The 26,987-nt window shown below is 52.7% G+C and overlaps 1 protein-coding gene across 1 annotated transcript; it reads right to left on the bottom strand.

Moving 5' to 3' along the window:
• Window positions 1-16,349: 16,349 nt before the first annotated feature.
• Window positions 16,350-19,428, bottom strand: LOC138789155 (uncharacterized). Its single transcript, XM_069967759.1, has 2 exons — window positions 18,604-19,428; window positions 16,350-18,521 (listed from the first exon to the last, which is right to left on the bottom strand). Exons 1-2 carry the CDS (start codon window positions 19,426-19,428, stop codon window positions 16,350-16,352), a joined length of 2,997 nt encoding a protein of 998 aa, XP_069823860.1.
• Window positions 19,429-26,987: the final 7,559 nt, after the last annotated feature.

Genomic DNA, 26,987 nt, shown 5'->3' with positions numbered 1-26,987 from the left:
ACAAGACTATAACTCCTCCTAGGAGCCGGAGCGTCTGTGTAATGAACCAGAACTGATCAATATCTTCTCAGCAGAATCCAGAGAAATACGCAACTAACTGAACTAATCACCAAAACCAACTAGATTTCCCATCACTAGTGTCAGGATGGGGCAAATCCCACCTCATCTCCATCTCCACAAACACTGTGCTCACTCAGCTCAGCTGTTCCTACAGCCTCCGGCTCTGTTATGATGGCAGCTGGTAGTGTCCTTCCCTCCTCCACAATACAGCTCAGGGTAAGGAGGTGGTGGAGGGTGTGACTGTCCTCTACCCCTGGACCCCCGAGGATCCACACCCCCGGCTCCCTGGCACAGCCTGATGTCACCGGACCCCCGAGGATCCACACCCCGGCTCCCTGGCACAGCCTGATGTCACTGGACCCCCGAGGATCCACAGTCCGGCTCCCTGGCACAGCCTGATGTCACCGGACCCCCAAGGATCCACAGTCCGGCTCCCTGGCACAGCCTGATGTCACCGGACCCCCGATCATCCACACCCCGGCTCCCTGGCACAGCCTGATGTCACCGGACCCCCAAGGATCCACACCCCCGGCTCCCTGGCACAGCCTGATGTCACCGGACCCCCGAGGATCCACACCCCCGGCTCCCTGGCACAGCCTGATGTCACCGGACCCCGATCATCCACACCCCCAGCTCCCTGGCACAGCCTGATGTCACCGGACCCCCGAGGATCCACACCCCCGGCTCCCTGGCACAGCCTGATGTCACCGGACCCCCGATCATCCACACCCCCGGCTCCCTGGCACAGCCTGATGTCACCGGACCCCCGATCATCCACAGTCCGGCTCCCTGGCACAGCCTGATGTCACCGGACCCCCGATCATCCACACCCCCGGCTCCCTGGCACAGCCTGATGTCACCGGACCCCCGATCATCCACACCCCCGGCTCCCTGGCACAGCCTGATGTCACCGGACCCCAAGGATCCACACCCCCAGCTCCCTGGCACAGCCTGATGTCACCGGACCCCGAGGATCCACACCCCCAGCTCCCTGGCACAGCCTGATGTCACCGGACCCCCGAGGATCCACACCCCCGGCTCCCTGGCACAGCCTGATGTCACCGGACCCCGAGGATCCACACCCCCAGCTCCCTGGCACAGCCTGATGTCACCGGACCCCGAGGATCCACACCCCCAGCTCCCTGGCACAGCCTGATGTCACCAGACCCCCGAGGATCCACACCCCCGGCTCCCTGGCACAGCCTGATGTCACCGGACCCCCGATCATCCACAGTCCGGCTCCCTGGCACAGCCTGATGTCACCGGACCCCCGATCATCCACACCCCCAGCTCCCTGGCACAGCCTGATGTCACCAGACCTGAGGATCACACCCCCGGCTCCCTGGCACAGCCTGATGTCACCGGACCCCCGATCATCCACACCCCCGGCTCCCTGGCACAGCCTGATGTCACCGGACCCCCGATCATCCACACCCCCAGCTCCCTGGCACAGCCTGATGTCACCGGACCCCCGAGGATCCACACCCCCGGCTCCCTGGCACAGCCTGATGTCACCGGACCCCGAGGATCCACACCCCCAGCTCCCTGGCACAGCCTGATGTCACCGGACCCCGAGGATCCACACCCCCAGCTCCCTGGCACAGCCTGATGTCACCAGACCCCCGAGGATCCACACCCCCGGCTCCCTGGCACAGCCTGATGTCACCGGACCCCCGATCATCCACAGTCCGGCTCCCTGGCACAGCCTGATGTCACCGGACCCCCGAGGATCCACACCCCCGGCTCCCTGGCACAGCCTGATGTCACCAGACCTGAGGATCACACCCCCTCTGCTCTCAGGTAGGCTGTATATACCTGTACATCTCCAGCAGGGGGCACCGCACTGATACAGGCCCTCAGTAATGAGCAGTCATATGATGGTCCCAGTACAGGGTGAATCTGATACAGAGTCATGTGACCAGCACCATGCATGCACGATACGTTAAGATACTGTTCACACTGCAGTCCTGTGTACGATTACTATATACAGTCTATAATGGTCAGTGACAAATGTATATGCCGCCACCAACCTCTACAGGGGCAGCCTGTGGCATCGTCCCACCGGCCCGGCCCCTCAGTGACCTCTCCTCCTCCTCCATCTTATATCAGTGACCTCTCCTCCTCCTCCTCCATCTTATATCAGTGACCTCTCCTCCTCCTCCTCCATCTTATATCAGTGACCTCTCCTCCTCCTCCATCTTATATCAGTGACCTCTCCTCCTCCTCCATCTTATATCAGTGACCTCTCCTCCTCCTCCATCTTATATCAGTGACCTCTCCTCCTCCTCCTCCATCTTATATCAGTGACCTCTCCTCCTCCTCCTCCATCTTATATCAGTGACCTCTCCTCCTCCTCCTCCATCTTATATCAGTGACCTCTCCTCCTCCTCCATCTTATATCAGTGACCTCTCCTCCTCCTCCTCCATCTTATATCAGTGACCTCTCCTCCTCCTCCATCTTATATCAGTGACCTCTCCTCCTCCTCCATCTTATATCAGTGACCTCTCCTCCTCCTCCATCTTATATCAGTGACCTCTCCTCCTCCTCCTCCATCTTATATCAGTGACCTCTCCTCCTCCTCCTCCATCTTATATCAGTGACCTCTCCTCCTCCTCCTCCATCTTATATCAGTGACCTCTCCTCCTCCATCTTATATCAGTGACCTCTCCTCCTCCTCCATCTTATATCAGTGACCTCTCCTCCTCCTCCATCTTATATCAGTGACCTCTCCTCCTCCATCTTATATCAGTGACCTCTCCTCCTCCATCTTATATCAGTGACCTCTCCTCCTCCTCCTCCATCTTATATCAGTGACCTCTCCTCCTCCATCTTATATCAGTGACCTCTCCTCCTCCTCCATCTTATATCAGTGACCTCTCCTCCTCCTCCTCCATCTTATATCAGTGACCTCTCCTCCTCCTCCTCCATCTTATATCAGTGACCTCTCCTCCTCCATCTTATATCAGTGACCTCTCCTCCTCCTCCTCCATCTTATATCAGTGACCTCTCCTCCTCCTCCTCCATCTTATATCAGTGACCTCTCCTCCTCCTCCTCCATCTTATATCAGTGACCTCTCCTCCTCCTCCTCCATCTTATATCAGTGACCTCTCCTCCTCCTCCTCCATCTTATATCAGTGACCTCTCCTCCTCCATCTTATATCAGTGACCTCTCCTCCTCCTCCATCTTATATCAGTGACCTCTCCTCCTCCTCCTCCATCTTATATCAGTGACCTCTCCTCCTCCTCCTCCTCCATCTTATATCAGTGACCTCTCCTCCTCCTCCATCTTATATCAGTGACCTCTCCTCCTCCTCCTCCTCCATCTTATATCAGTGACCTCTCCTCCTCCTCCATCTTATATCAGTGACCTCTCCTCCTCCTCCATCTTATATCAGTGACCTCTCCTCCTCCTCCTCCATCTTATATCAGTGACCTCTCCTCCTCCTCCTCCATCTTATATCAGTGACCTCTCCTCCTCCTCCTCCATCTTATATCAGTGACCTCTCCGCCTCCTCCTCCATCTTATATCAGTGACCTCTCCTCCTCCTCCTCCATCTTATATCAGTGACCTCTCCTCCTCCTCCTCCATCTTATATCAGTGACCTCTCCTCCTCCTCCTCCATCTTATATCAGTGACCTCTCCTCCTCCTCCTCCATCTTATATCAGTGACCTCTCCTCCTCCTCCTCCATCTTATATCAGTGACCTCTTCTCCTCCATCTTATATCAGTGACCTCTCCTCCTCCTCCATCTTATATCAGTGACCTCTCCTCCTCCTCCATCTTATATCAGTGACCTCTCCTCCTCCTCCTCCATCTTATATCAGTGACCTCTCCTCCTCCTCCTCCATCTTATATCAGTGAGGTCGGGCCGCCATCTTATGTCAGTCACTTGTACAGGTTGCCATGGGTTACAGCAGACATTTTACCTGCAGTAGTGTAGCTCTGATCTGGGTCACGTGATGGCAGCTGCTCAGTGTGGAAGTCTCTGCTGGGACTTATAGTTCTCAGTGATTACCTCAGGGGAGCGGGAGCTTCCTCACACGGTAAGGCTCCGCCCCTTCAGCAATATAGGCGGTAAGGCTCCGCCCCCTTCATCATGAGGCCAGTCAGCTGGTTCCCGGCTGTGGTGAGGGCTCAGTACTACAGCTAGAAGGCAGTGTAAGCTCCGCCCCTGCGCTGTCTATGCATCACATGACCGGGGGCGGGGCTTCTGGGTCAGTGACGTCATAGGTGTCTCCTTGGAGCTGAGGTGATGGAGTGGAGGGGTTGGTTACTGTTCACATGATGCCACACCGTGTTATATCTATATACAGCACTGCCCCCACTGTTCTATCTATATACAGCACTGCCCCCCCCCTGTTATATCTGTATACAGCACTGCCCCCCCCCTGTTATATCTGTATACAGCACTGCCCCCCCCTGTTATATCTGTATACAGCACTGACCCCCCTGTTATATCTATATACAGCACTGCCCCCCCCCCCTGTTATATCTATATACAGCACTGCCCCCCCCCCGTTATATCTGTATACAGCACTGCCCCCCCCCCTGTTATATCTGTATACAGCACTGCCCCCCCCCCTGTTATATCTGTATACAGCACTGCCCCCCCCCCCTGTTATATCTGTATACAGCACTGACCCCCTGTTATATCTGTATACAGCACTGCCCCCCTGTTATATCTATATACAGCACTGCCCCCACTGTTATATCTATATACAGCACTGCCCCCACTGTTCTATCTATATACAGCACTGCCCCCCCCTGTTATATCTGTATACAGCACTGACCCCCTGTTATATCTGTATACAGAATTGCCCCACCCCTGTTATATCTGTATACAGCACTGCCCCCCCCTGTTATATCTGTATACAGCACTGCCCCCCCCTGTTATATCTATATACAGCACTGCCCCCCCTGTTATATTTATATACAGCACTGCCCCCCCCTGTTATATCTGTATACAGCACTGCCCCCCCCTGTTATATCTATATACAGCACTGCCCCCCCCTGTTATATCTGTATACAGCACTGCCCCCCCCCTGTTATATCTGTATACAGCACTGCCCCCCTGTTATATCTGTATACAGCACTGCCCCCCCTGTTATATCTGTATACAGCACTGACCCCCCTGTTATATTTGTATACAGCACTGCCCCCCTGTTATATCTGTATACAGCACTGCCCCCCCTGTTATATCTGTATACAGCACTGCCCCCCCCTGTTATATCTGTATACAGCACTGCCCCCCCTGTTATATCTGTATACAGCACTGCCCCCCCCTGTTATATCTATATACAGCACTGCCCCCCTGTTATATCTATATACAGCACTGCCCCCCCCCTGTTATATCTGTATACAGCACTGCCCCCCCTGTTATATCTGTATACAGCACTGCCCCCCCCTGTTATATCTGTATACAGCACTGCCCCCCCTGTTATATCTGTATACAGCACTGCCCCCTCCTGTTATATCTGTATACAGCACTGCCCCCCTGTTATATCTGTATACAGCACTGCCCCCCTGTTATATCTGTATACAGCACTGCCCCCCCTGTTATATCTGTATACAGCACTGCCCCCCCTGTTATATCTGTATACAGCAGTGCCCCCCATGTTATATCTATATACAGCACTGCCCCCCCTGTTATATCTGTATACAGCACTGCCCCCCTGTTATATCTATATACAGCACTGCCCCCCCTGTTATATCTATATACAGCACTGCCCCCCCTGTTATATCTATATACAGCACTGCCCCCCCTGTTATATCTATATACAGCACTGCCCCCCCCTGTTATATCTGTATACAGCACTGCCCACTGCCCCCCCTGTTATATCTGTATACAGCACTGCCCCCCCCTGTTATATCTGTATAAAGCACTGCCCCCCCCTGTTATATCTGTATACAGCACTGCCCCCCCCCTGTTATATCTGTATACAGCACTGCCCACTGCCCCCCCCTGTTATATCTGTATACAGCACTGCCCCCCCCTGTTATATCTGTATACAGGACTGCCCCCCCTGTTATATCTGTATACAGCACTGCCCCCCCCTGTTATATCTGTATACAGCACTGCCCACTGCCCCCCCTGTTATATCTGTATACAGCACTGCCCCCCCCTGTTATATCTGTATACAGCACTGCCCACTGCCCCCCCCTGTTATATCTGTATACAGCACTGCCCCCCCCTGTTATATCTGTATACAGCACTGCCCCCCCCCTGTTATATCTGTATACAGCACTGCCCCCCCCTGTTATATCTATATACAGCACTGCCCCCCCTGTTATATCTGTATACAGCACTGCCCCCCTGTTATATCTGTATACAGCACTGCCCCCCCTGTTATATCTATATACAGCACTGCCCCCCTGTTATATCTATATACAGCACTGCCCCCCTGTTATATCTATATACAGCACTGCCCCCCCCCCTGTTATATCTGTATACAGCACTGCCCCCCCCCTGTTATATCTGTATACAGCACTGCCCCCCCCCTGTTATATCTGTATACAGCACTGCCCCCCCTGTTATATCTGTATACAGCACTGCCCCTCCTGTTATATCTGTATACAGCACTGCCCCCACTGTTCTATCTATATACAGCACTGCCCCCCCCTGTTATATCTATATACAGCACTGCCCCCCCGTTATATCTGTATACAGCACTGCCCCCCTGTTATATCTGTATACAGCACTGCCCCCCTGTTATATCTGTATACAGCACTGCCCCCCATGTTATATCTATATACAGCACTGCCCCCCATGTTATATCTGTATACAGCACTGCCCCCCCCCTGTTATATCTATATACAGCACTGCCCCCCCTGTTATATCTGTATACAGCACTGACCCCCCCCTGTTATATCTGTATACAGCACTGCCCCCTGTTATATCTGTATACAGCACTGCCCCCCCTGTTATATCTGTATACAGCACTGCCCCCCCTGTTATATCTGTATACAGCACTGCCCCCCCCCTGTTATATCTGTATACAGCACTGCCCCCCCCGTTATATCTGTATACAGCACTGACCCCCCTGTTATATCTATATACAGCACTGCCCCCCTGTTATATCTGTATACAGCACTGACCCCCCTGTTATATCTATATACAGCACTGCCCCCCCTGTTATATCTATATACAGCACTGCCCCCCCCTGTTATATCTGTATACAACACTGACCCCCCTGTTATATCTATATACAGCACTGCCCCCCCTGTTATATCTATATACAGCACTGCCCCCCCCTGTTATATCTGTATACAGCACTGCCCCCCCCCTGTTATATCTGTATACAGCACTGACCCCCCCCCATGTTATATCTGTATACAGCACTGCCCCCCCTGTTATATCTGTATACAGCACTGACCCCCCCCCCTGTTATATCTGTATACAGCACTGCCCCCCCCCGTTATATCTATATACAGCACTGCCCCCCCCCCGTTATATCTATATACAGCACTGCCCCCCCCCCGTTATATCTGTATACAGCACTGCCCCCACTGTTATATCTGTATACAGCACTGCCCCCCCTGTTATATCTATATACAGCACTGCCCCCCCTGTTATATCTATATACAGCACTGCCCCCCGCCCCCTGTTATATCTGTATACAGCACTGCCCCCCAGGGGGAATGGCGTAAAAACACATTCCCCTCAAATAAAAGAAATGCAGTGTTTTGTTTTTTCCCAATGTCACCACACATATAATTTTTCCTGGTTTCGCAGTGACTTTATGGTATAATTCAGCCGTCATTGCAAAGTACAATTAGTGACACAAACAATAAGGATAAGGGCTCATGTGGGTCTCTAGGTGGAAACATGCAAGTGCTATGGCCTTCTAAACATAAAGTGGAAAAAGCAAAAGCTCAAAGATGAAAATTGCGATTGACCTTAAGGGGTTAAATAACGGCCATTATTTGTCATAAATGACGGCCATCCACAAAGTTTCAAAGGTGTGTGTACATAGCCTATTTGTGTTTTAGATACATCTTTACACAGGCTTTAATTCTTGAACTTGCTTGTGCTGTGGAAATGCTTGAAGAGTTGAGAGTATAGTAGAGGAGTTTGTCAAGGGAGTCCCAACCCAGTGTAGCACTGTACTCTGCTGAAACTTGAGAGAATACTTGAGAGTGAGAAGTTACTTGTACCCTTGTATAGACTATAGTCTGACCACCTTTTGCCCTACAGTGTCAAGTGACTCGTCCTCCTAGGGTGATACAAGCCCCAGCCATGGTTACCTGAGTGAAGCAAAGTTCCCAGGGTTTCCCAGTTACCTGCACTGTGAGATAGGACACGTAGACCTTCTGGTAGCTTTGTTCTATCCAGGCTAGTTCGTCTTGTGTATCAGGATACTGCCCTGCACCTTTTGGACTGGTTCACGGCGTGGGCTAGGATGTTCCCAGACTCTTCTCCCTTTGTAGTGTTTAGCCCTGCATAGTAGATATAGTAGGAATACTGAAAGAACTAAGGGGGTGATTTATCAAACTGGTGTAAATTAGAACTGGCTCAGTTGCCCCTAGCAACCAATCAGATTCCACTTTTCATTCCTCACAGATTCCTCGGGAAATGAAAGGTGGAATCTGATTGGTTACTAGGGGCAACTAAGACAATTCTACTTTACACCATGTTTGATAAATCTCACCCATAGTGTCTCTAGTTGTATCTGACTACACCAGACCAGACCAGACTAGACTGAACTGACTTGTCCCGGACGAAGGTCCTGGCAGAGAATCTTGGTCAGAACTGAAGCTACACCTCCTCCCACCAAGTAACTTCCTACAGGAGCTAAGTAAGGTACCCTGTGAGTGGTGGAAAGGAATGTGTGCAAAAGAAAGAAAAGAAGAGAGAGGCTAGAAGTAAAGAGCATCCTCTATAGATCGCCAGCTCCTCTTACAGGGGCCTATGGGGGAGGTGCAGCACCATAGCCTCCCGCTGTATGTAATGTGCTCTGCTGCAGGGAGGGACCAGCCCCCCAAGGATCCAGTGACTGTGCGGCACCCCCTGCTGGGGAGGTCAGGTGACAGAGTTTAGTACACTGCAACTCTGCAGGGTGACCAACCCCCAGGGATCCAGTGACTCTACAGCACCCCCTGCTGGTGTGGTGTAGCACTGATTGATGTTATCAGCTTTGCTGTACAGCTCAGCTAGGGATGGTATAATCGTGACGCCACCATCCCTGTATACAGCGCTGCCCCCCCCCCCCCCATCATATCTGTATACAGCGCTGCCCCCTCCTGACATCCGGACTATCGGTACCGCCACTCACAGAAAGGGGGAAAAATATCCCCAAGATGTGCAGCTAGTGTGTATAGGTGCCGGTGTGGATAGAAGATGACTGAGTCCCAGTGATATAAAAATATAACAGCTTTACTGTACAGTCTCTTAGTAGTACAAAACACTTTGGTGAAATAGATGACTCTTTACACAAACTTTAGTGCTTGAACTTGTTTGTGTAGAGGAGATGCTTGAAGAAGTAGAGTAAAGAGGTGTCAGGATGGTATCTCTGCAGAGCATTATGCGTCCCTCTGCTCGTGCTGTTCGGCCGAGAAGGCACTGATTTTCTTGTATCCTGTTTCTGTGTTTTGTTTTGCTATGTGTGAACTCTGGTTTATTGCTCACCTGGGTTGGGAGACACACCTGACTTCACCTGCTGAGTTCTGTCTGGCCATGTCAGGGTTAATCTGTGTTTTGGTTCTGCTGTGACTGACAGGTCTTCCTGCCAGTGGATCTGTCTTGTTCTCAGGTGTCTGTGCTTGGAGATCAGGGGGATGGTCCAATTATGTTCTGGATCAGAACCCTGGCCTCCTATATAACTACCTCAGTTTTGGATATCATTGCTGGTTATTGACTTGTCTCTGCCTGCTTGTGTGGTCTGTTTTCTGGTTTCTCCTGACTCCTGCTTAGTATTTTTGACCTCCCTTGTTTGCCGCCTGCCCCTGACCTCATTGCCTGTTTTCTGACTACGCTTTTGGATCCGATTTTGTACTTTTGCTGCCAGACTGTTGTGACCCGGATTGCTGACTATTCTTTATTGTGTTTTGTCTGTCTGTCTTGTCTTTGTGTCCCCCCTAGCCAGTGCAGGGACTGCCGCCCAGTTGCTCGCCGCCATCTTAGGGCGGATTGTGGCAAGTAGGTAGAGGACAGTGGGCGGGGCTGAGCTTAGGGCTCACTGTCTTGTCTTGTCCTGCTGTCCGGTTCCTAACAGAATAACCAGCCATACTTTTTTTTTTTTTTTTTTTCTCCACCTTGCTATGGACCCCATGAAAGCTCTGGTTGAGCAAATGCAAAGTCTCAACCAGCTTGTTCTGGACCTTACGCAACGGGTGCAGCAGGTAGAGTCTTTCCTGGGCCAAAATGCCATGCTATCTGCTGCTGTTCCCCCAGAACCTCCTGTGCAGCTTCCTGATAGGTTCAAAGGCGAGAGAAAGGCCTTTCGAATCTTCAGAGAGGGATGTAAGTTGTTTTTCAGACTTTGTCCCCGGTCCTCTGGGGATGAGAGCCAGAGAGTGGGCATCATTATGTCACTCTTACAAGGACCTCCGCAGGAGTGGGCCTTTTCTTTGCCTCCAGATGCCACTGAGTTATCTTCTGTAGATCAGTTTTTCTCTGCATTGGAACTACTGTATGATGACCCTGACAGGGCAGCAGCAGCTGAGAGGCAGTTGACAGTTTTGAGACAGGGCAAGCGACCGGTGGAGGAGTATTGTGCAGAGTTCCGCCAGTGGTGCGTTCCATCCGGATGGAATGATCCTGCGCTTAGATGCAAATTTAAGCAGGGGTTATCTGATGGCATTAAAGATGCCTGGACAGGACATCCAGATCCTTCCACCCTAAAGCAGGCCATGAATTTGGCTATTCGCATAGACCGTAGACTCCGTGACAGACATAGGGAAAAAGTAGGCTCTGACCCTTCTAAGACCTCTGTCCCCTGCTCTGTCAAACACTCTGTTGTTATCCCCGATATTCATGAGGACGAGCCCATGCAGCTGGGACTATTGGACGCCAGGACCAGGCGAGAACACCGGAGACACAACGGTCTGTGCTATTACTGTGGTGACAGTGGCCACTTTATCAGTTTCTGCCACAAGCGTCCCAAGCGGCAAGAAAACCTGCACCCAGATCATCGGCGTTCAGGTGACTCCCAGGAAGGTCACTTGGGCGCACAGGTACCCTCCGGCGAAATAAACATTGCTAGTCCTACTGTAACTGATTTGCCTGTATCTGATGCCAATTTATCATGTTCTTCGGCTCGTCCTGTCAGTAAACCTGTTCTTCATGCCATGGACTCTTCTTCTGATGAATGGGAGTCAGATGGCAATCTTCTAAGTGAAGTTGAGTCCTGTGAGGGTCCTGAGGCCCTTCGTAAAAGGGGGGGTACTGTCAGGATGGTATCTCTGCAGAGCATTATGCGTCCCTCTGCTCGTGCTGTTCGGCCGAGAAGGCACTGATTTTCTTGTATCCTGTTTCTGTGTTTTGTTTTGCTATGTGTGAACTCTGGTTTATTGCTCACCTGGGTTGGGAGACACACCCGACTTCACCTGCTGAGTTCTGTCTGGCCATGTCATGGTTAATCTGTGTTTTGGTTCTGCTGTGACTGACAGGTCTTCCTGCCAGTGGATCTGTCTTGTTCTCAGGTGTCTGTGCTTGGAGATCAGGGGGATGGTCCAATTATGTTCTGGATCAGATCCCCGGCCTCCTATATAACTACCTCAGTTTTGGATATCATTGCTGGTTATTGACTTGTCTCTGCCTGCTTGTGTGGTCTGTTTTCTGGTTTCTCCTGACTCCTGCTTAGTATTTTTGACCTCCCTTGTTTGCCGCCTGCCCCTGACCTCATTGCCTGTTTTCTGACTACGCTTTTGGATCCGATTTTGTACTTTTGCTGCCAGACTGTTGTGACCCGGATTGCTGACTATTCTTTATTGTGTTTTGTCTGTCTGTCTTGTCTTTGTGTCCCCCCTAGCCAGTGCAGGGACTGCCGCCCAGTTGCTCGCCGCCATCTTAGGGCGGATTGTGGCAAGTAGGTAGAGGACAGTGGGCGGGGCTGAGCTTAGGGCTCACTGTCTTGTCTTGTCCTGCTGTCTGGTTCCTAACAAGAGGTAGTTGTAGTAGTGCTTGAAGAGTTGAAAGTAAAGTAGAGGAGAACAGCTTGTTGAGGGAGTCCTAACCCAATGTAGCAATGTACTCTGCTGGAACTTTGGAGAAATACTATTGGAGTGAGAAGTTACTTGTACCTATGGATAGACTTTGGTCTGACCACCTTGTGCCCTACAGTGTCGAGTGACACGTTCTCATAGGGTGATACAAGCCTTAGCCATGGGTGAAGCTAAGCTTCCGGGGGTGTCCCAGTTACCTGCACTGCGAGATAGGATACGTAGACCTTCCTTGGTAGCTTTGTCCTATTCAGGACAATCCCCTTTGTGTATCAGGATACTGCCCTGCACTATTTAGACTGGTTCACGGCATGGGCTAGGATGTTCCCAGACTCTTCTCCTGTTGTAGTGTTTACCATAGTAGGAAAACTGGTTGCTCTAGCTGCATCTGTACACACTCGTGTCTTAGACTAGACTGCACTGAACTCTTGTCCTGGACGAGGGTCCTGGCAGAAGCCAGATCCGGGCTTGGCTACAGCAGGGACGTTTGCTCTGTGTGTCCTTCTCCTACAAGAATCTGGGTAAGACTGAAGCTACACCTCCTCCCACCCAAGTAACTACTTTCTACAGGGGCTAAGTAATCTACCCTGTGAGTGACTGTACAGCACCCCCTGCTGGGGAGGTCAGGTGACAGAGCAAAGTACACCGCCACTCTGCAGAATAAGGAGGCTGTATAAATACACGGACGTTACCGCCTCATTCTGGCCGATTGGGCTCAGCGATTGTAGCCGCCGACTCCAGAAAACCTCTTTCTGCAATAAACGTATCTGGATTTACTCCCCATCATTCTCCCCAATCTCTTCTAGAATCATCCACGGAACGTCACTGACATTGTTTCTACATTCTGCGACATGACGGACAATGTCCGTATCACCGGATTTATTCTCTGTTACTGCAACACGCCTACGTAGGCTTTTCCTGAAGGAAGATTTGTGTTCACCAGGTCTGACTCTGGCTCTGATTGGCCTCGAAGTCTGCCCCACGTGTACTGCCCCACGTGTACTACCCCACATGTACTGCCCCACATGTACTACCCCACATGTACTGCCCCACGTGTACTGCCCCACGTTTACTGCCCCACGTGTACTGCCCCACGTGTACTACCCCACGTGTACTACCCCACGTGTACTAGCCCACATGTACTACCTCACATGTACTGCCCCACGTGTACTGCCCCACGTGTACTACCCCACATGTACTGGCCCAAGTTAGCCTCCTTATTCTAATGTAAATAGAGATTTGGATATCCTGTATATTATCTACTTGTATTCTGCAATGTTTACACTTGTTATAAGCCGTATTTGTATATTATCCATTGGTATATTCCTGTATACCTATTGTATTCCAGCCGGCCATACTGTATAAGCTTGTTGTACTGGGGCTGGTGTTGTACTTGGGCTGGTGTTATACTGGGGCTGGTGTTATACTGGGGCTGGGGTTATACTGGGGCTGGTGTTATACTGGGGCTGGTGTTATACTGGGGCTGGTGTTATACTGGGGCTGGTGTTATACTAGGGCTGGTGTTATACTGGGCCTGGGGTTGTACTGGGGCTGGTGTTATACTGGGGCTGGTGTTATACTGGGCCTGGTGTTGTACTGGGCCTGGTGTTGTACTGGGGCTGGTGTTGTACTGGGGCTGGTGTTGTACTGGGGCTGGTGTTGTACTGGGGCTGGTGTTGTACTGGGGCTGGTGTTGTACTGGGGCTGGTGTTGTACTGGGGCTGGTGTTGTACTGGGGCTGGTGTTATACTGGGGCTGGTGTTATACTGGGGCTGGTGTTATACTGGGGCTGGTGTTATACTGGGGCTGGTGTTATACTGGGGCTGGTGTTATACTAGGGCTGGGTCTGCACATGTGATGCTGGAGAAAGAGGATCATTCCTGGAAACGTGGCTATCATCCCCATCCGCAACCACCATATGGGCATACTGAGCCATGTTATGTGCAGCCACCTCATCCCTCGCTCTTTAAAGGGAACCATTCACCCCGTGGCCCCCGGCAGAAACTGACATACAGTGACATAAAGGTCAATATACTTACCACATCGCTCCCGGTCCCGTCCCGAAGCCCGTTGTTAACACGGAGAAATCGACGATTCTTCTTCTCGCGCCCATTATAGTAATGAGCGCCGCCGGGTCCGAAGTCCAGCCTTCTCCCCGCCTCCGACACTTGATTGACGCCAGGTCCTCTTCCTCCTCGTCTTCTTTCTTCTCGCCGGATCCCGCGCAGGCGCCGTGACAGTCGTTTTCGGCGCATGCGCAGTTCACAATTGAAGCCGCTCCGCAGCTTCACTGTTTACTGTGCGTGCGCCGATTGGCTCGAACACGTATCCTGTTTACCGCGCAGGCGCAGAAGAGGTGACGAGACCATCGCAGCGGCGCCTGTGCGGGAATTCGGCAGAAGACTGAAGACTGAAGACGTCAATCAAGTTCCAGGAGGAGTGGATGGGCGGCGACGAGAAGAGGACCTCATGAATAAGTTGGATTCGTCCGTCGTTTCCTATGGACGTTGGACTCATCTCAGCTCATTACCATAATGGGCGGGAAAAGAAGAATCGGCGATTTCTCCGTGTCAACAACGGGGACCGGGAGCGATGTGGTAAGTATATTGACCTTTATGTCACTGTATGTCAGTTTCTGCCGGGGGCCACGGGGTGAATGGTTCCCTTTAACGCTGGACTTCTTTAATAACTGTTCCCCCGTAGTGTTATCCTGCACAGTGACCACTAGATGGCGGTAATGCTCCACTGGGACTAATGTGGCTGAACTGTAAATGGCTTCTCTCTTGGGTTGGTCCTCTGTTGGGGGGAGCAGTAATGTTCTGCAGTGGTTCAGTCACTGGGATTAACCTTCGGGGGGGGGGGGGGGTGGCGGGGGGGGGGGGTGTTTATGCTTTCACTGTGCTTCTTTAGCATTAACCTTTCTCTGTGTGTAATCCCTGCACTTTCCATGCTTTAACCCCTCACCTCCTTGTAGTGTCTGTAGCCTCTTGATCACAATAATGGCGGGATGTCAGGGTGGTGGCAGGATCTCGCAGTAGTAGCAGTCTAGTGAGTGGTGACAGTCTGGTGAGTGTCGGGATCTCACAGTAGTAGCAGTCTGGTGAGTGGCGGGATGTCAGGGTGGTGACGGGCTGGGGAGTGGCGGGATCTCGCAGTAGTGTCGGGATGTCAGGGTGGTGGCAGGATCTTGCAGTAGTAGCAGTCTGGTGAGTGGTGAGTGTCAGGATCTCGCAGTAGTAGCAGTCTGGTGAGTGTCGGGATGTCAGGGTGGTGACGGGCTGATGAGTGTCAGGGTTGTGAAGGGCTGGTGAGTGTCAGGATCTCGCAGTAGTGGCGGGCTGGTGAGTGGCGGAATCTCGCAGTAGTGGAGGGCTGGTGAGTGGTGAGGGGCTGATGAGTGTCGGGATCTCGCAGTAGTGGCGGGATGGTGAGTGGCGGGATCTCGCAGTAGTGGCGGGCTGGTGAGTGGCGGGATCTCGCAGTTGTGTCGAGATGGGTGAGTGGTGGGATCTCGCAGTAGTGGCGGGGTGGTGAGTGGCGGGATGTCGGGGTGGTGGCGGGCTGGTGAGTGGCGGGATCTTGCAGTAGTGGTGGTCTGGTGAGTGGTGATGGTCTGGTGAGTGTCGGGATCTCACAGTAGTGGCGGGCTGGTGAGTGTCGGGATCTTGCAGTAGTGGTGGGCTGGTGAGTGGTGATGGTCTGGTGAGTGTCGGAATCTCGCATTAGTGGCGGGCTGGTGAGTGTCGGGATCTTGCAGTAGTGGCGGGCTGGTGAGTGTCGGGATCTCACAGTAGTGGTGAGTGTCGGAGTGGTGTCGGGCTGGCGAGTGTCGGGATCTCGCAGTAGTGGCGGGCTGGTGAGTGTCGGGATCTCGCAGTAGTGGCGGGCTGGTGAGTGTCGGGATCTCGCAGTAGTGGCGGGCTGGTGAGTGTCGGGATGTCGGGGTGGTGGCGGGCTGGTGAGTGTCGGGATCTCGCAGTAGTGGCGGGCTGGTGAGTGGCGGGATCTCGCAGTAGTGGCGGGCTGGTGAATGGCGGGATCTTGCAGTAGTGGTGGGCTGGTGAGTGGCGGGATCTTGCAGTAGTGGTGGGCTGGTGAGTGGTGATGGTCTGGTGAGTGTTGGGATCTCACAGAAGAGGCGGGCTGTTGAGTGGCGGGATGTCGGGGTGGTGGCAGGCTGGTGAGTGGCGGGATCTCACAGTATTGGTGGGCTGGTGAGTGGTGACCGTCTGGTGAGTGTCGGGATCTCTCAGTAGTGGTGGGCTGGTGAGTGGCGGGATGTTGGGGTGGTGTTGGTCTGGTGAGTGTCGGGATCTCGCAGTAGTGGTGGGCTGGTGGATGTCGGGGTGGTGGCGGGCTGGAGAGTGTCGGGATGTCGGGGTGGTGGCGGGCTGGAGAGTGTCTGGATCTCGCAGTAGTGGTGGGCTGGTGAGTGGCGGGATCTCGCAATAGTGGCGGGCTGGTAAGTGTCGGGGTGGTGGCGGGCTGGAGAGTGGCGGGATCTCACAGTAGTGGTGGGCTGGTGAGTGTCGGGATGTCGGGGTGGTGGCGGGCTGGAGAGTGTCGGGATCTCGCAGTAGTGGTGGGCTGGTGAGTGTCGGGATGTCGGGGTGGTGGCGGGCTGGAGAGTGTCGGGATCTCGCAGTAGTGGTGGGCTGGTGAGTGGCAGGATCTCGCAGTAGTGGCGGGCTGGTGAGTGTCGGGGTGGTGGCGGGCTGGAGAGTGTTGGGATCTCGCAGTAGTGGTGGGCTGGTGAGTGGCGGGATCTCGCAGTAGTGGTGGGCTGGTGAGTGTCGGGATGGTGGCGGGCTGGTGAATGTCGGGATCTCGCAGTAGTGGTGGGCTGGTAAGTGTCGGGGTGGTGGCGGGCTGGTGAGTGTCGGGATCTCGCAGTAGTGGTGGGCTGGTAAGTGTCGGGGTGGTGGCGGGCTGGTGAGTGTCGGGATCTCGCAGTAGTGGTGGGCTGGTGAATGTCGGGGTGGTGGCGGGCTGGAGAGTGTCGGGATCTCGCAGTAGTGGTGGGCTGGTGAGTGGCGGGATCTCGCAGTAGTGGTGGGCTGGTGAGTGTCGGGATGGTGGCGGGCTGGTGAGTGTCGGGATCTCGCAGTAGTGGTGGGCTGGTAAGTGTCGGGGTGGTGGCGGGCTGGAGAGTGTCGGGATCTCGCAGTAGTGGTGGGCTGGTGAGTGTCGGGATGTCGGGGTGGTGGCGGGCTGGAGAGTGTCGGGATCTCGCAGTAGTGGTGGGCTGGTGAGTGTCGGGATGGTGGCGGGCTGGTGAGTGTCGGGATGGTGGCGGGCTGGTGAGTGGCGGGATCTCGCAGTAGTGGTGGGCTGGTGAGTGTCGGGATGGTGGCGGGCTGGAGAGTGTCGGGATCTCGCAGTAGTGGTGGGCTGGTGAGTGTCGGGGTGGTGGCGGGCTGGAGAGTGTCGGGATCTCGCAGTAGTGGTGGGCTGGTGAGTGTCGGGATCTCGCAGTAGTGGTGGGCTGGTAAGTGTCGGGGTGGTGGCGGGCTGGAGAGTGTCGGGATCTCGCAGTAGTGGTGGGCTGGTGAGTGTCGGGATGTCGGGGTGGTGGCGGGCTGGAGAGTGTCGGGATCTCGCAGTAGTGGTGGGCTGGTGAGTGTCGGGCTGGTGGCGGGCTGGTGAGTGTCGGGATCTCGCAGTAGTGGTGGGCTGGTAAGTGTCGGGGTGGTGGCGGGCTGGAGAGTGTCGGGATCTCGCAGTAGTGGTGGGCTGGTGGATGTCGGGATGGTGGCGGGCTGGTGAGTGTCGGGATCTCGCAGTAGTGGTGGGCTGGTGAGTGTCGGGATGGTGGCGGGCTGGTGAGTGTCGGGATCTCGCAGTAGTGGTGGGCTGGTGGATGTCGGGATGGTGGCGGGCTGGTGAGTGTCGGGATCTCGCAGTAGTGGTGGGCTGGTGAGTGTCGGGATGGTGGCGGGCTGGAGAGTGTCGGGATCTCGCAGTAGTGGTGGGCTGGTGAGTGTCGGGATGGTGGCGGGCTGGAGAGTGTCGGGATCTCGCAGTAGTGGTGGGCTGGTGAGTGTCGGGCTGGTGGCGGGCTGGAGAGTGGCAGGATCTCGCAGTAGTGGTGGGCTGGTAAGTGTCGGGGTGGTGGCGGGCTGGAGAGTGTCGGGATCTCGCAGTAGTGGTGGGCTGGTGGATGTCGGGATGGTGGCGGGCTGGTGAGTGTCGGGATCTCGCAGTAGTGGTGGGCTGGTGAGTGTCGGGATGGTGGCGGGCTGGAGAGTGTCGGGATCTCGCAGTAGTGGTGGGCTGGTGAGTGTCGGGATGGTGGCGGGCTGGTGAGTGTCGGGATCTCGCAGTAGTGGTGGGCTGGTGAGTGTCGGGATGGTGGCGGGCTGGTGAGTGTCGGGATCTCGCAGTAGTGGTGGGCTGGTGAGTGTCGGGATCTCGCAGTAGTGGTGGGCTGGTGGATGTCGGGATGGTGGCGGGCTGGTGAGTGTCGGGATCTCGCAGTAGTGGTGGGCTGGTGAGTGTCGGGATGGTGGCGGGCTGGAGAGTGTCGGGATCTCGCAGTAGTGGTGGGCTGGTGAGTGTCGGGATGGTGGCGGGCTGGTGAGTGTCGGGATCTCGCAGTAGTGGTGGGCTGGTGAGTGTCGGGATGGTGGCGGGCTGGTGAGTGTCGGGATCTCGCAGTAGTGGTGGGCTGGTGAGTGTCGGGATCTCGCAGTAGTGGTGGGCTGGTGGATGTCGGGATGGTGGCGGGCTGGTGAGTGTCGGGATCTCGCAGTAGTGGTGGGCTGGTGAGTGTCGGGATGGTGGCGGGCTGGAGAGTGTCGGGATCTCGCAGTAGTGGTGGGCTGGTGAGTGTCGGGATGGTGGCGGGCTGGTGAGTGTCGGGATCTCGCAGTAGTGGTGGGCTGGTGAGTGTCGGGATGGTGGCGGGCTGGTGAGTGTCGGGATGGTGGCGGGCTGGTGAGTGTCGGGATCTCGCAGTAGTGGTGGGCTGGTAAGTGTCGGGATGGTGGCGGGCTGGTGAGTGTCGGGATCTCGCAGTAGTGGTGGGCTGGTGAGTGTCGGGATCTCGCAGTAGTGGTGGGCTGGTGAGTGTCGGGATCTCGCAGTAGTGGTGGGCTGGTGAGTGTCGGGATCTCGCAGTAGTGGTGGGCTGGTGAGTGTCGGGATGGTGGTGGGCTGGTGAGTGTCGGGATCTCGCAGTAGTGGTGGGCTGTCAGGTGGACCCATCAATCTTTCACTCTCATGTAACCTGTATTTGCATTTCTCAGTCTGGTTCGCAATTTCTCGGTATCTTCAAAGGTTCCTGGATTACTTTCCTGACCTCTGGACCCTCAGTGTCCTCCCGTCTGATTACAGATAGTAAGACATGAGATGTAAGTGTATAAACCCCAGTTTTACCCATCTGTGAGCTAATTTTAAGGGGGTACTCTGACTGGGAGCCCTTTTTGGCAAGGGTCTGGTATTGCCTGCGGCTGCACACTGGGGGCCGGAGTGGTGGAATACGGGCGGCAGCGCTGGAGACAGGATAGTAAGTGGATGGAATTGTTTTTACCCACCACGGGTGGCTGGAGTACCCCTTTAATGTTTCCTGGTACTTCAGTACCGATTTTTGTTAAAGGGGTTATCCAGCGCTACAAAAACACGGCCACTTTCCCCCTACTGTTGTCTCCAGATTGGGCGGGGTTTTGAAACTCAGTTCCATTGAAGTAAATGGAGCTTAATTGCAAACTGCACCTGAACTGGAGACAACAGTAGGGGGAAAAGTGGCCGTGTTTTTGTAGCGCTGGATAACCCCTTTAATCTTTGCACACTTCTTCACTTCTGGCATGAGCGTCCCCCCACAAGGGCGTGGCTCTGGTGTCCCCCAGGGGCTGGCTGGCAAATTTTATCCTGGGGGGCAAGCACATAGCACTGGCCCATGAGTAGCGACCAGTGGTCAGGGTACATTCATATCTACTTAATCCACTCTGAATTTGATCTTATGGATCAAATCTGATTAAGTAAGCGTGAAAGTCTCTATGAGTTATCTAAGATTACAAAAAAACTCACAGCTACTTTCTTGCAAAAACAGCGCCACCCTTTTCCTCAGGTTGTGTGTGGGATTACAATTAAGCTTCAGTCAGGTCAATAGAACTGAGCTGCAAAACCCACACCCACACTGAGGACAGTACTGGAAGAACAGAGAATCCGTCAGGTCCATATGAGGTTCAGAGCAGCAGATCCCAGCGGACAGGTGCTGGGGAGATAGAAGTGACTGGGCATTTAGTGCTGCTGATTACTGACTGTAATGGTGCGTTTACACGGACAGATTTATCTGACAGATCTTTGAAGCCATAACCAGGAACAGACTATAAAGAGGGATCAGGTCATAAAGGAAAGACTGAGATTTCTCCTCTTTTCAAATCCATTCCTGGCTTTGGCTTCCAAAATCTGTCAGATAAATCTTTCTGTGTAAACGCACCATTACCCAGATTCTTGTAGGAGAAGGACACACAGAACAAACGTCCCTGCTGTAGCCAAGCCCGGATCTGGCTTGGATTTGAAAAGAGGAGAAATCTCAGTCTTTCCTTTATGACCTGTTCCCTGTTTATAGTCTGTTTCTGGCTTTGGCTTCAAAAATCTGTCAGATAAATCTGTCTGTGTAAACGCACCCTTAGTATGGGTGCGATTACACAGAAAGATTTATCTGACAGATTTTGGAAGCCAAAGCCAGGAATGGATTTGAAAAGAGGAGAAATCTCAGTCTTTCCTTTATGACCTGATCCCTGTTTATAGTCTATTCCTGGTTTTGGCTTCAAATCTTTGGCAGATAATCTGTCATATAATCTTTCTGTGTAAATGGACCCTAAAGGTTTAATATCAGCCGTTACCAGCTGAAGTGTCATAGAGGCGGAGCCAAGTGGGCAGCAGCATCTCCCTACCCTGCTTCTTCCTGCTCTCATTGACATAAAGGGCGGTGCTGCCACTGCCGACACTGTGACATTTCAGCTGGCAATTTTAAAAGTTTACAAATGGCGACTAAAGGTCCTGTGACTTATATCTCCCATACACCTGTCTGGCGGGATCTGCAGCTGTGATCTGGCGGGATCTGCAGCTGTGATCTGACAGATTCTAAGGGGTTATCCAGGATTCAAAAAACATGGCTGCTTTTTCCCAAAATACTGATACTGAATAAAATCCATTATATAAAGACAAATCTTACCAATAGTACCAGTATACAAAGGGCAGCGCAGGTGTATAGATAAATGTTCAGTAGTAAAACCGTTGTGGTGTCTTCCCCCCCCCCCCCAGCACATGGCCACCGTCTTCCTATGTGTGGTGTCAGGTTCACCATCCCGATGTCTATGCTGGGACACACTGATGGTCCGGTCACCACTTTATTATATTTATCTGACCTGTATCTGTGTAGCCTCCTCTTACGTCCCTTGCCTGTCTCTCAGACGTGTATTTACCAGCCATTGTTGTGGCACCTCATTGGTCGTCCGGCTGTCCTCGTGCTCCGTCACGTGTCAGGCTGTGGTGATCTCTCCCGTTATCTATATATAATAATATATTCCGCCTCTGTCCTGCTGCTTGTTTATCTGGTCAGCGCTCGCTATCAGTAACCCATCCAGACCGAGAGCAAATAACAACTATACAGGATAATGTCTCCTGTCCACAGCCAACACCGCTATGTTATCTCCGGTATTATACCGCAATCACACCAGGTGTACACCATTATCTCACTACTAGCTGTAAAGAAGTATGGGAGGTTATAGATGGGGTGTATAGGGGTGTATGGTCTGGGAGGTTATAGATGAGGTATATATATATATATATATATATATATATATATATAGTACGGGGCTCTTGTGGCCTCTACCTGGGTGGTCCGGGCCTCTTGTAGCCTCTACCTGGGTGGTCCGGGCCTCTTGTAGCCTCTACCTGGGTGGTCCGGGCCTCTTGTAGCCTCTACCTGGGTGGTCCGGGCCTCTTGTGGCCTCTACCTGGGTGGTCCGGGCCTCTTGTGGCCTCTACCTGGGTGGTCCGGTCCTCTTGTGGCCTCTACCTGGGTGGTCCGGGCCTCTTGTAGCCTCTACCTGGGTGGTCCGGGCCTCTTGTGGCCTCTACCTGGGTGGTCCGGGCCTCTTGTGGCCACTATGTGCGTATAGTTTGGGCTCTTCCAGGCACTACGTGTAGGATTGTATGTAGTCTGGCTGCCAGGGACCAGAATAGCTTGTTGTCTCCTTATCTGCTGATTCCTGACGCCCGGCTCGCTCATCACTTCACTCCTATCATCCCCTGCCATGCTGTGGGTCACGTCTGACTGCTCTCATGTGGTCCTAACACTCCTGAGGTCTGCGTTGTCACTCTCCACTCCTGGCCATGATGTAAAGACTGAGCGGAGACATTGTGAGAGCTGTAATTTCATAGAGATATGTCATCGTTTACCCTCTGTGGCCCCATAATGTCCAGGGACCACGTGAGGGTCCAGCAGCTCAGGATGCACCTAACAAATCACAAGGAATCACAGTAATGCAGCTAAACCAAGGGAGTGGGACTACTACACACAGTATGGCAGCTACAAGAGTGGGACTACTACAGAGTATGGCCGCTACAAGAGTGAGACTACTACAGAGTATGGCAGCTACAAGAGTGGGACTACTACAGAGTATGGCAGCTACAAGAGTGGGACTACTACAGAGTATGGCAGCTACAAGAGTGGGACTACTACTGAGTACGGCAGCTATAGGAGCGGGACTACTACAGAGTATGGCAGCTACAAGAGTGGGACTACTACAGAGTATGGCAGCTACTACTACAGACTATGGCAGCTACAAGAGTGGGACTACTACTGAGTACGGCAGCTACAAGAGTGGGACTACTACTGAGTATGGCAGCTACAAGAGTGGGACTACTACAGAGTATGGCAGCTACAAGAGTGGGACTACTACAGAGTATGGCAGCTACACGAGTGGGACTACTACAGAGTATGGCAGCTACACAAGTGGGACTACTACAGAGTATGGCAGCTACAAGAGTGGGACTACTACAGAGTATGGCAGCTACAAGAGTGGGACTACTACAGAGTATGGCAGCTACAAGAGTGGGACTACTACAGAGTATGGCATCTACAAGAGTAGGACTACTACAGAGTATGGCAGCTACAAGAGTGGGACTACTACAGAGTATGGCAGCTACTACTACAGAGTATGGCAGCTACAAGAGCGGGACTACTACAGAGTATGGCAGCTACAAGAGCGGGACTACTACAGAGTATGGCAGCTACAAGAGCGGGACTACTACAGAGTATGGCAGCTACAAGAGCGGGACTACTACAGAGTATGGCAGCTACACGAGCGGGACTACTACAGAGTATGGCAGCTACAAGAGTGGGACTACTACAGAGTATGGCAGCTACAAGAGCGGGACTACTACAGAGTATGGCAGCTACAAGAGCGGGACTACTACAGAGTATGGCAGCTACAAGAGCGGGACTACTACAGAGTATGGCAGCTACAAGAGTGGGACTACTACAGAGTATGGCAGCTACACGAGTGGGACTACTACAGAGTATGGCAGCTACACGAGTGGGACTACTACAGAGTATGGCAGCTACAAGAGTGGGACTACTACAGAGTATGGCAGCTACAAGAGTGGGACTACTACAGAGTATGGCAGCTACAAGAGTGGGACTACTACAGAGTATGGCAGCTACAAGAGTGGGACTACTACAGAGTATGGCAGCTACACGAGTGGGACTACTACAGAGTATGGCAGCTACACGAGTGGGACTACTACAGAGTATGGCAGCTACACGAGTAGGACTACTACAGAGTATGGCAGCTACAAGAGTGGGACTACTACAGAGTATGGCAGCTACAAGAGTGGGACTACTACAGAGTATGGCAGCTACAAGAGTGGGACTACTACAGAGTATGTAAGCTACAAGAGTGGGACTTTTACAGAGTATGGCAGCTGCTACTACAGAGTACGGCAGCTATAAGAGCGGGACTGCTACAGAGTATGGCAGCTACAAGAGTGGGACTACTACAGAGTATGGCATCTACAAGAGTGGGACTACTACAGAGTATGGCAGCTACAAGAGTGGGACTACTACAGAGTACGGCAGCTATAAGAGAGGGACTACTACAGAGTATGGCAGCTGCTACTACAGAGTATGGCAGCAACAAGAGTGGGACTACTACAGAGTATGGCAGCTACACGAGTGGGACTACTACAGAGTATGGCAGCTACAAGAGTGGGACTACTACAGAGTATGGCAGCTACTACTACAGAGTATGGCAGCTGCTACTACAGAGTACGGCAGCTATAAGAGCGGGACTGCTACAGAGTATGGCAGCTACACGAGTGGGACTACTACAGAGTATGGCAGCTACACGAGTGGGACTACTACAGAGTATGGCAGCTACAAGAGTGGGACTACTACAGAGTATGGCAGCTACACGAGTGGGACTACTACAGAGTATGTAAGCTACAAGAGTGGGACTACTACAGAGTATGGCAGCTGCTACTACAGAGTACGGCAGCTATAAGAGCGGGACTGCTACAGAGTATAGCAGCTACAAGAGTGGGACTACTACAGAGTATGGCAGCTACAAGAGTAGGACTACTACAGAGTATGGCAGCTACAAGAGTGGGACTACTACAGAGTATGGCAGCTACAAGAGTGGGACTACTACAGAGTATGGCAGCTACAAGAGTGGGACTACTACAGAGTATGGCAGCTACAAGAGTGGGACTACTACAGAGTATGGCAGCTACAAGAGTGGGACTACTACAGAGTATGGCAGCTACAAGAGTGGGACTACTACAGAGTATGGCAGCTACAAGAGTGGGACTACTACAGAGTATGTAAGCTACAAGAGTGGGACTTTTACAGAGTATGGCAGCTACACGAGTGGGACTACTACAGAGTATGGCAGCTACACGAGTGGGACTACTACAGAGTATGTAAGCTACAAGAGTAGGACTTTTACAGAGTATGGCAGCTGCTACTACAGAGTACGGCAGCTACAAGAGTGGGACTGCTACAGAGTATGGCAGCTACAAGAGTGGGACTACTACAGAGTATGGCAGCTACAAGAGTGGGACTACTACAGAGTATGGCAGCTACTACTACAGAGTATGGCAGCTACACGAGTGGGACTACTACAGAGTATGGCAGCTACACGAGTGGGACTACTACAGAGTATGGCAGCTACAAGAGTGGGACTACTACAGAGTATGGCAGCTACAAGAGTGGGACTACTACAGAGTATGTAAGCTACAAGAGTAGGACTTTTACAGAGTATGGCAGCTGCTACTACAGAGTACGGCAGCTATAAGAGCGGGACTGCTACAGAGTATGGCAGCTACTACTACAGAGTATGGCAGCTACACGAGTGGGACTACTACAGAGTATGGCAGCTACACGAGTGGGACTACTACAGAGTAGGGCAGCTACAAGAGTGGGACTACTACAGAGTATGGCAGCTACACGAGTGGGACTACTACAGAGTATGGCAGCTACACGAGTGGGACTACTACAGAGTATGGCAGCTACACGAGTGGGACTACTACAGAGTATGGCAGCTACACGAGTGGGACTACTACAGAGTATGGCAGCTACACGAGTGGGACTACTACAGAGTATGGCAGCTACAAGAGTGGGACTACTACACAGAGTATGGCCGCTACACGAGTGGGACTACTACAGAGTATGGCAGCTACACGAGTGGGACTACTACAGAGTATGGCAGCTACAGGAGTGGGACTACTACAGAGTATGGCAGCTACACGAGTGGGACTACTACAGAGTATGGCAGCTACACGAGTGGGACTACTACAGAGTATGGCAGCTACAAGAGTGGGACTACTACACAGAGTATGGCCGCTACACGAGTGGGACTACTACAGAGTATGGCAGCTACACGAGTGGGACTACTACAGAGTATGGCAGCTACACGAGTGGGACTACTACAGAGTATGGCAGCTACACGAGTGGGACTACTACAGAGTATGGCAGCTACACGAGTGGGACTACTACAGAGTATGGCAGCTACAAGAGTGGGACTACTACAGAGTATGGCAGCTGCTACTACAGAGTATGGAAGCTACTACTACAGAGTATGGCAGCTACAAGAGTGGGACTTCTACAGAGTATGGCAGCTACACGAGTGGGACTACTACAGAGTATGGCAGCTACACGAGTGGGACTACTACAGAGTATGGCAGCTACAAGAGTGGGACTACTACAGAGTATGGCAGCTACAAGAGTGGGACTACTACAGAGTATGGCAGCTACTACTACAGAGTATGGCAGCTACAAGAGTGGGACTACTACAGAGTATGGCAGCTACACGAGTGGGACTACTACAGAGTATGCACTGCACTGCATCGTAGATATAATAGGAATACTGGAGAAACTGGAGTGTCTCTGGTTGCTTCATACACGTATGTCTTTACCAAATCACTAACAGTGGCTGAATAAGACTTATCCCGGACAAGGGTCCTGGCAGAGCCACGCCCTGGCTTGGCTACAGTAGGGACATCTGCTCTGTGTCCTCCTCCCACGAGAATCTGGGTAGAACTGAAGCTACACTTCCTCCCACCAAGTGACTACTTCCTACAGGGATATATAAGAAACCCTGTGAGTGGTGGAAAGGAACGTGTGCAAAGAAAATAAGGAAAGGGATAGGTCAGAAAGGAAGAGCATCTCCATTTGACAAGAAAAGTTCATAATACATAAGAAACAGTAACCCTCTGTTAGCTTCAGCTGTGCAATCCATAAGAGCATATATATA

The sequence above is a fragment of the Dendropsophus ebraccatus genome, chromosome 4 (assembly GCF_027789765.1).
Source record: "Dendropsophus ebraccatus isolate aDenEbr1 chromosome 4, aDenEbr1.pat, whole genome shotgun sequence".
NCBI lineage: Eukaryota > Metazoa > Chordata > Amphibia > Anura > Hylidae > Dendropsophus > Dendropsophus ebraccatus.
The sequence above is the reverse complement of the archived record's forward strand: the minus strand, read 5'-3'. Positions and strand labels throughout refer to the sequence as shown.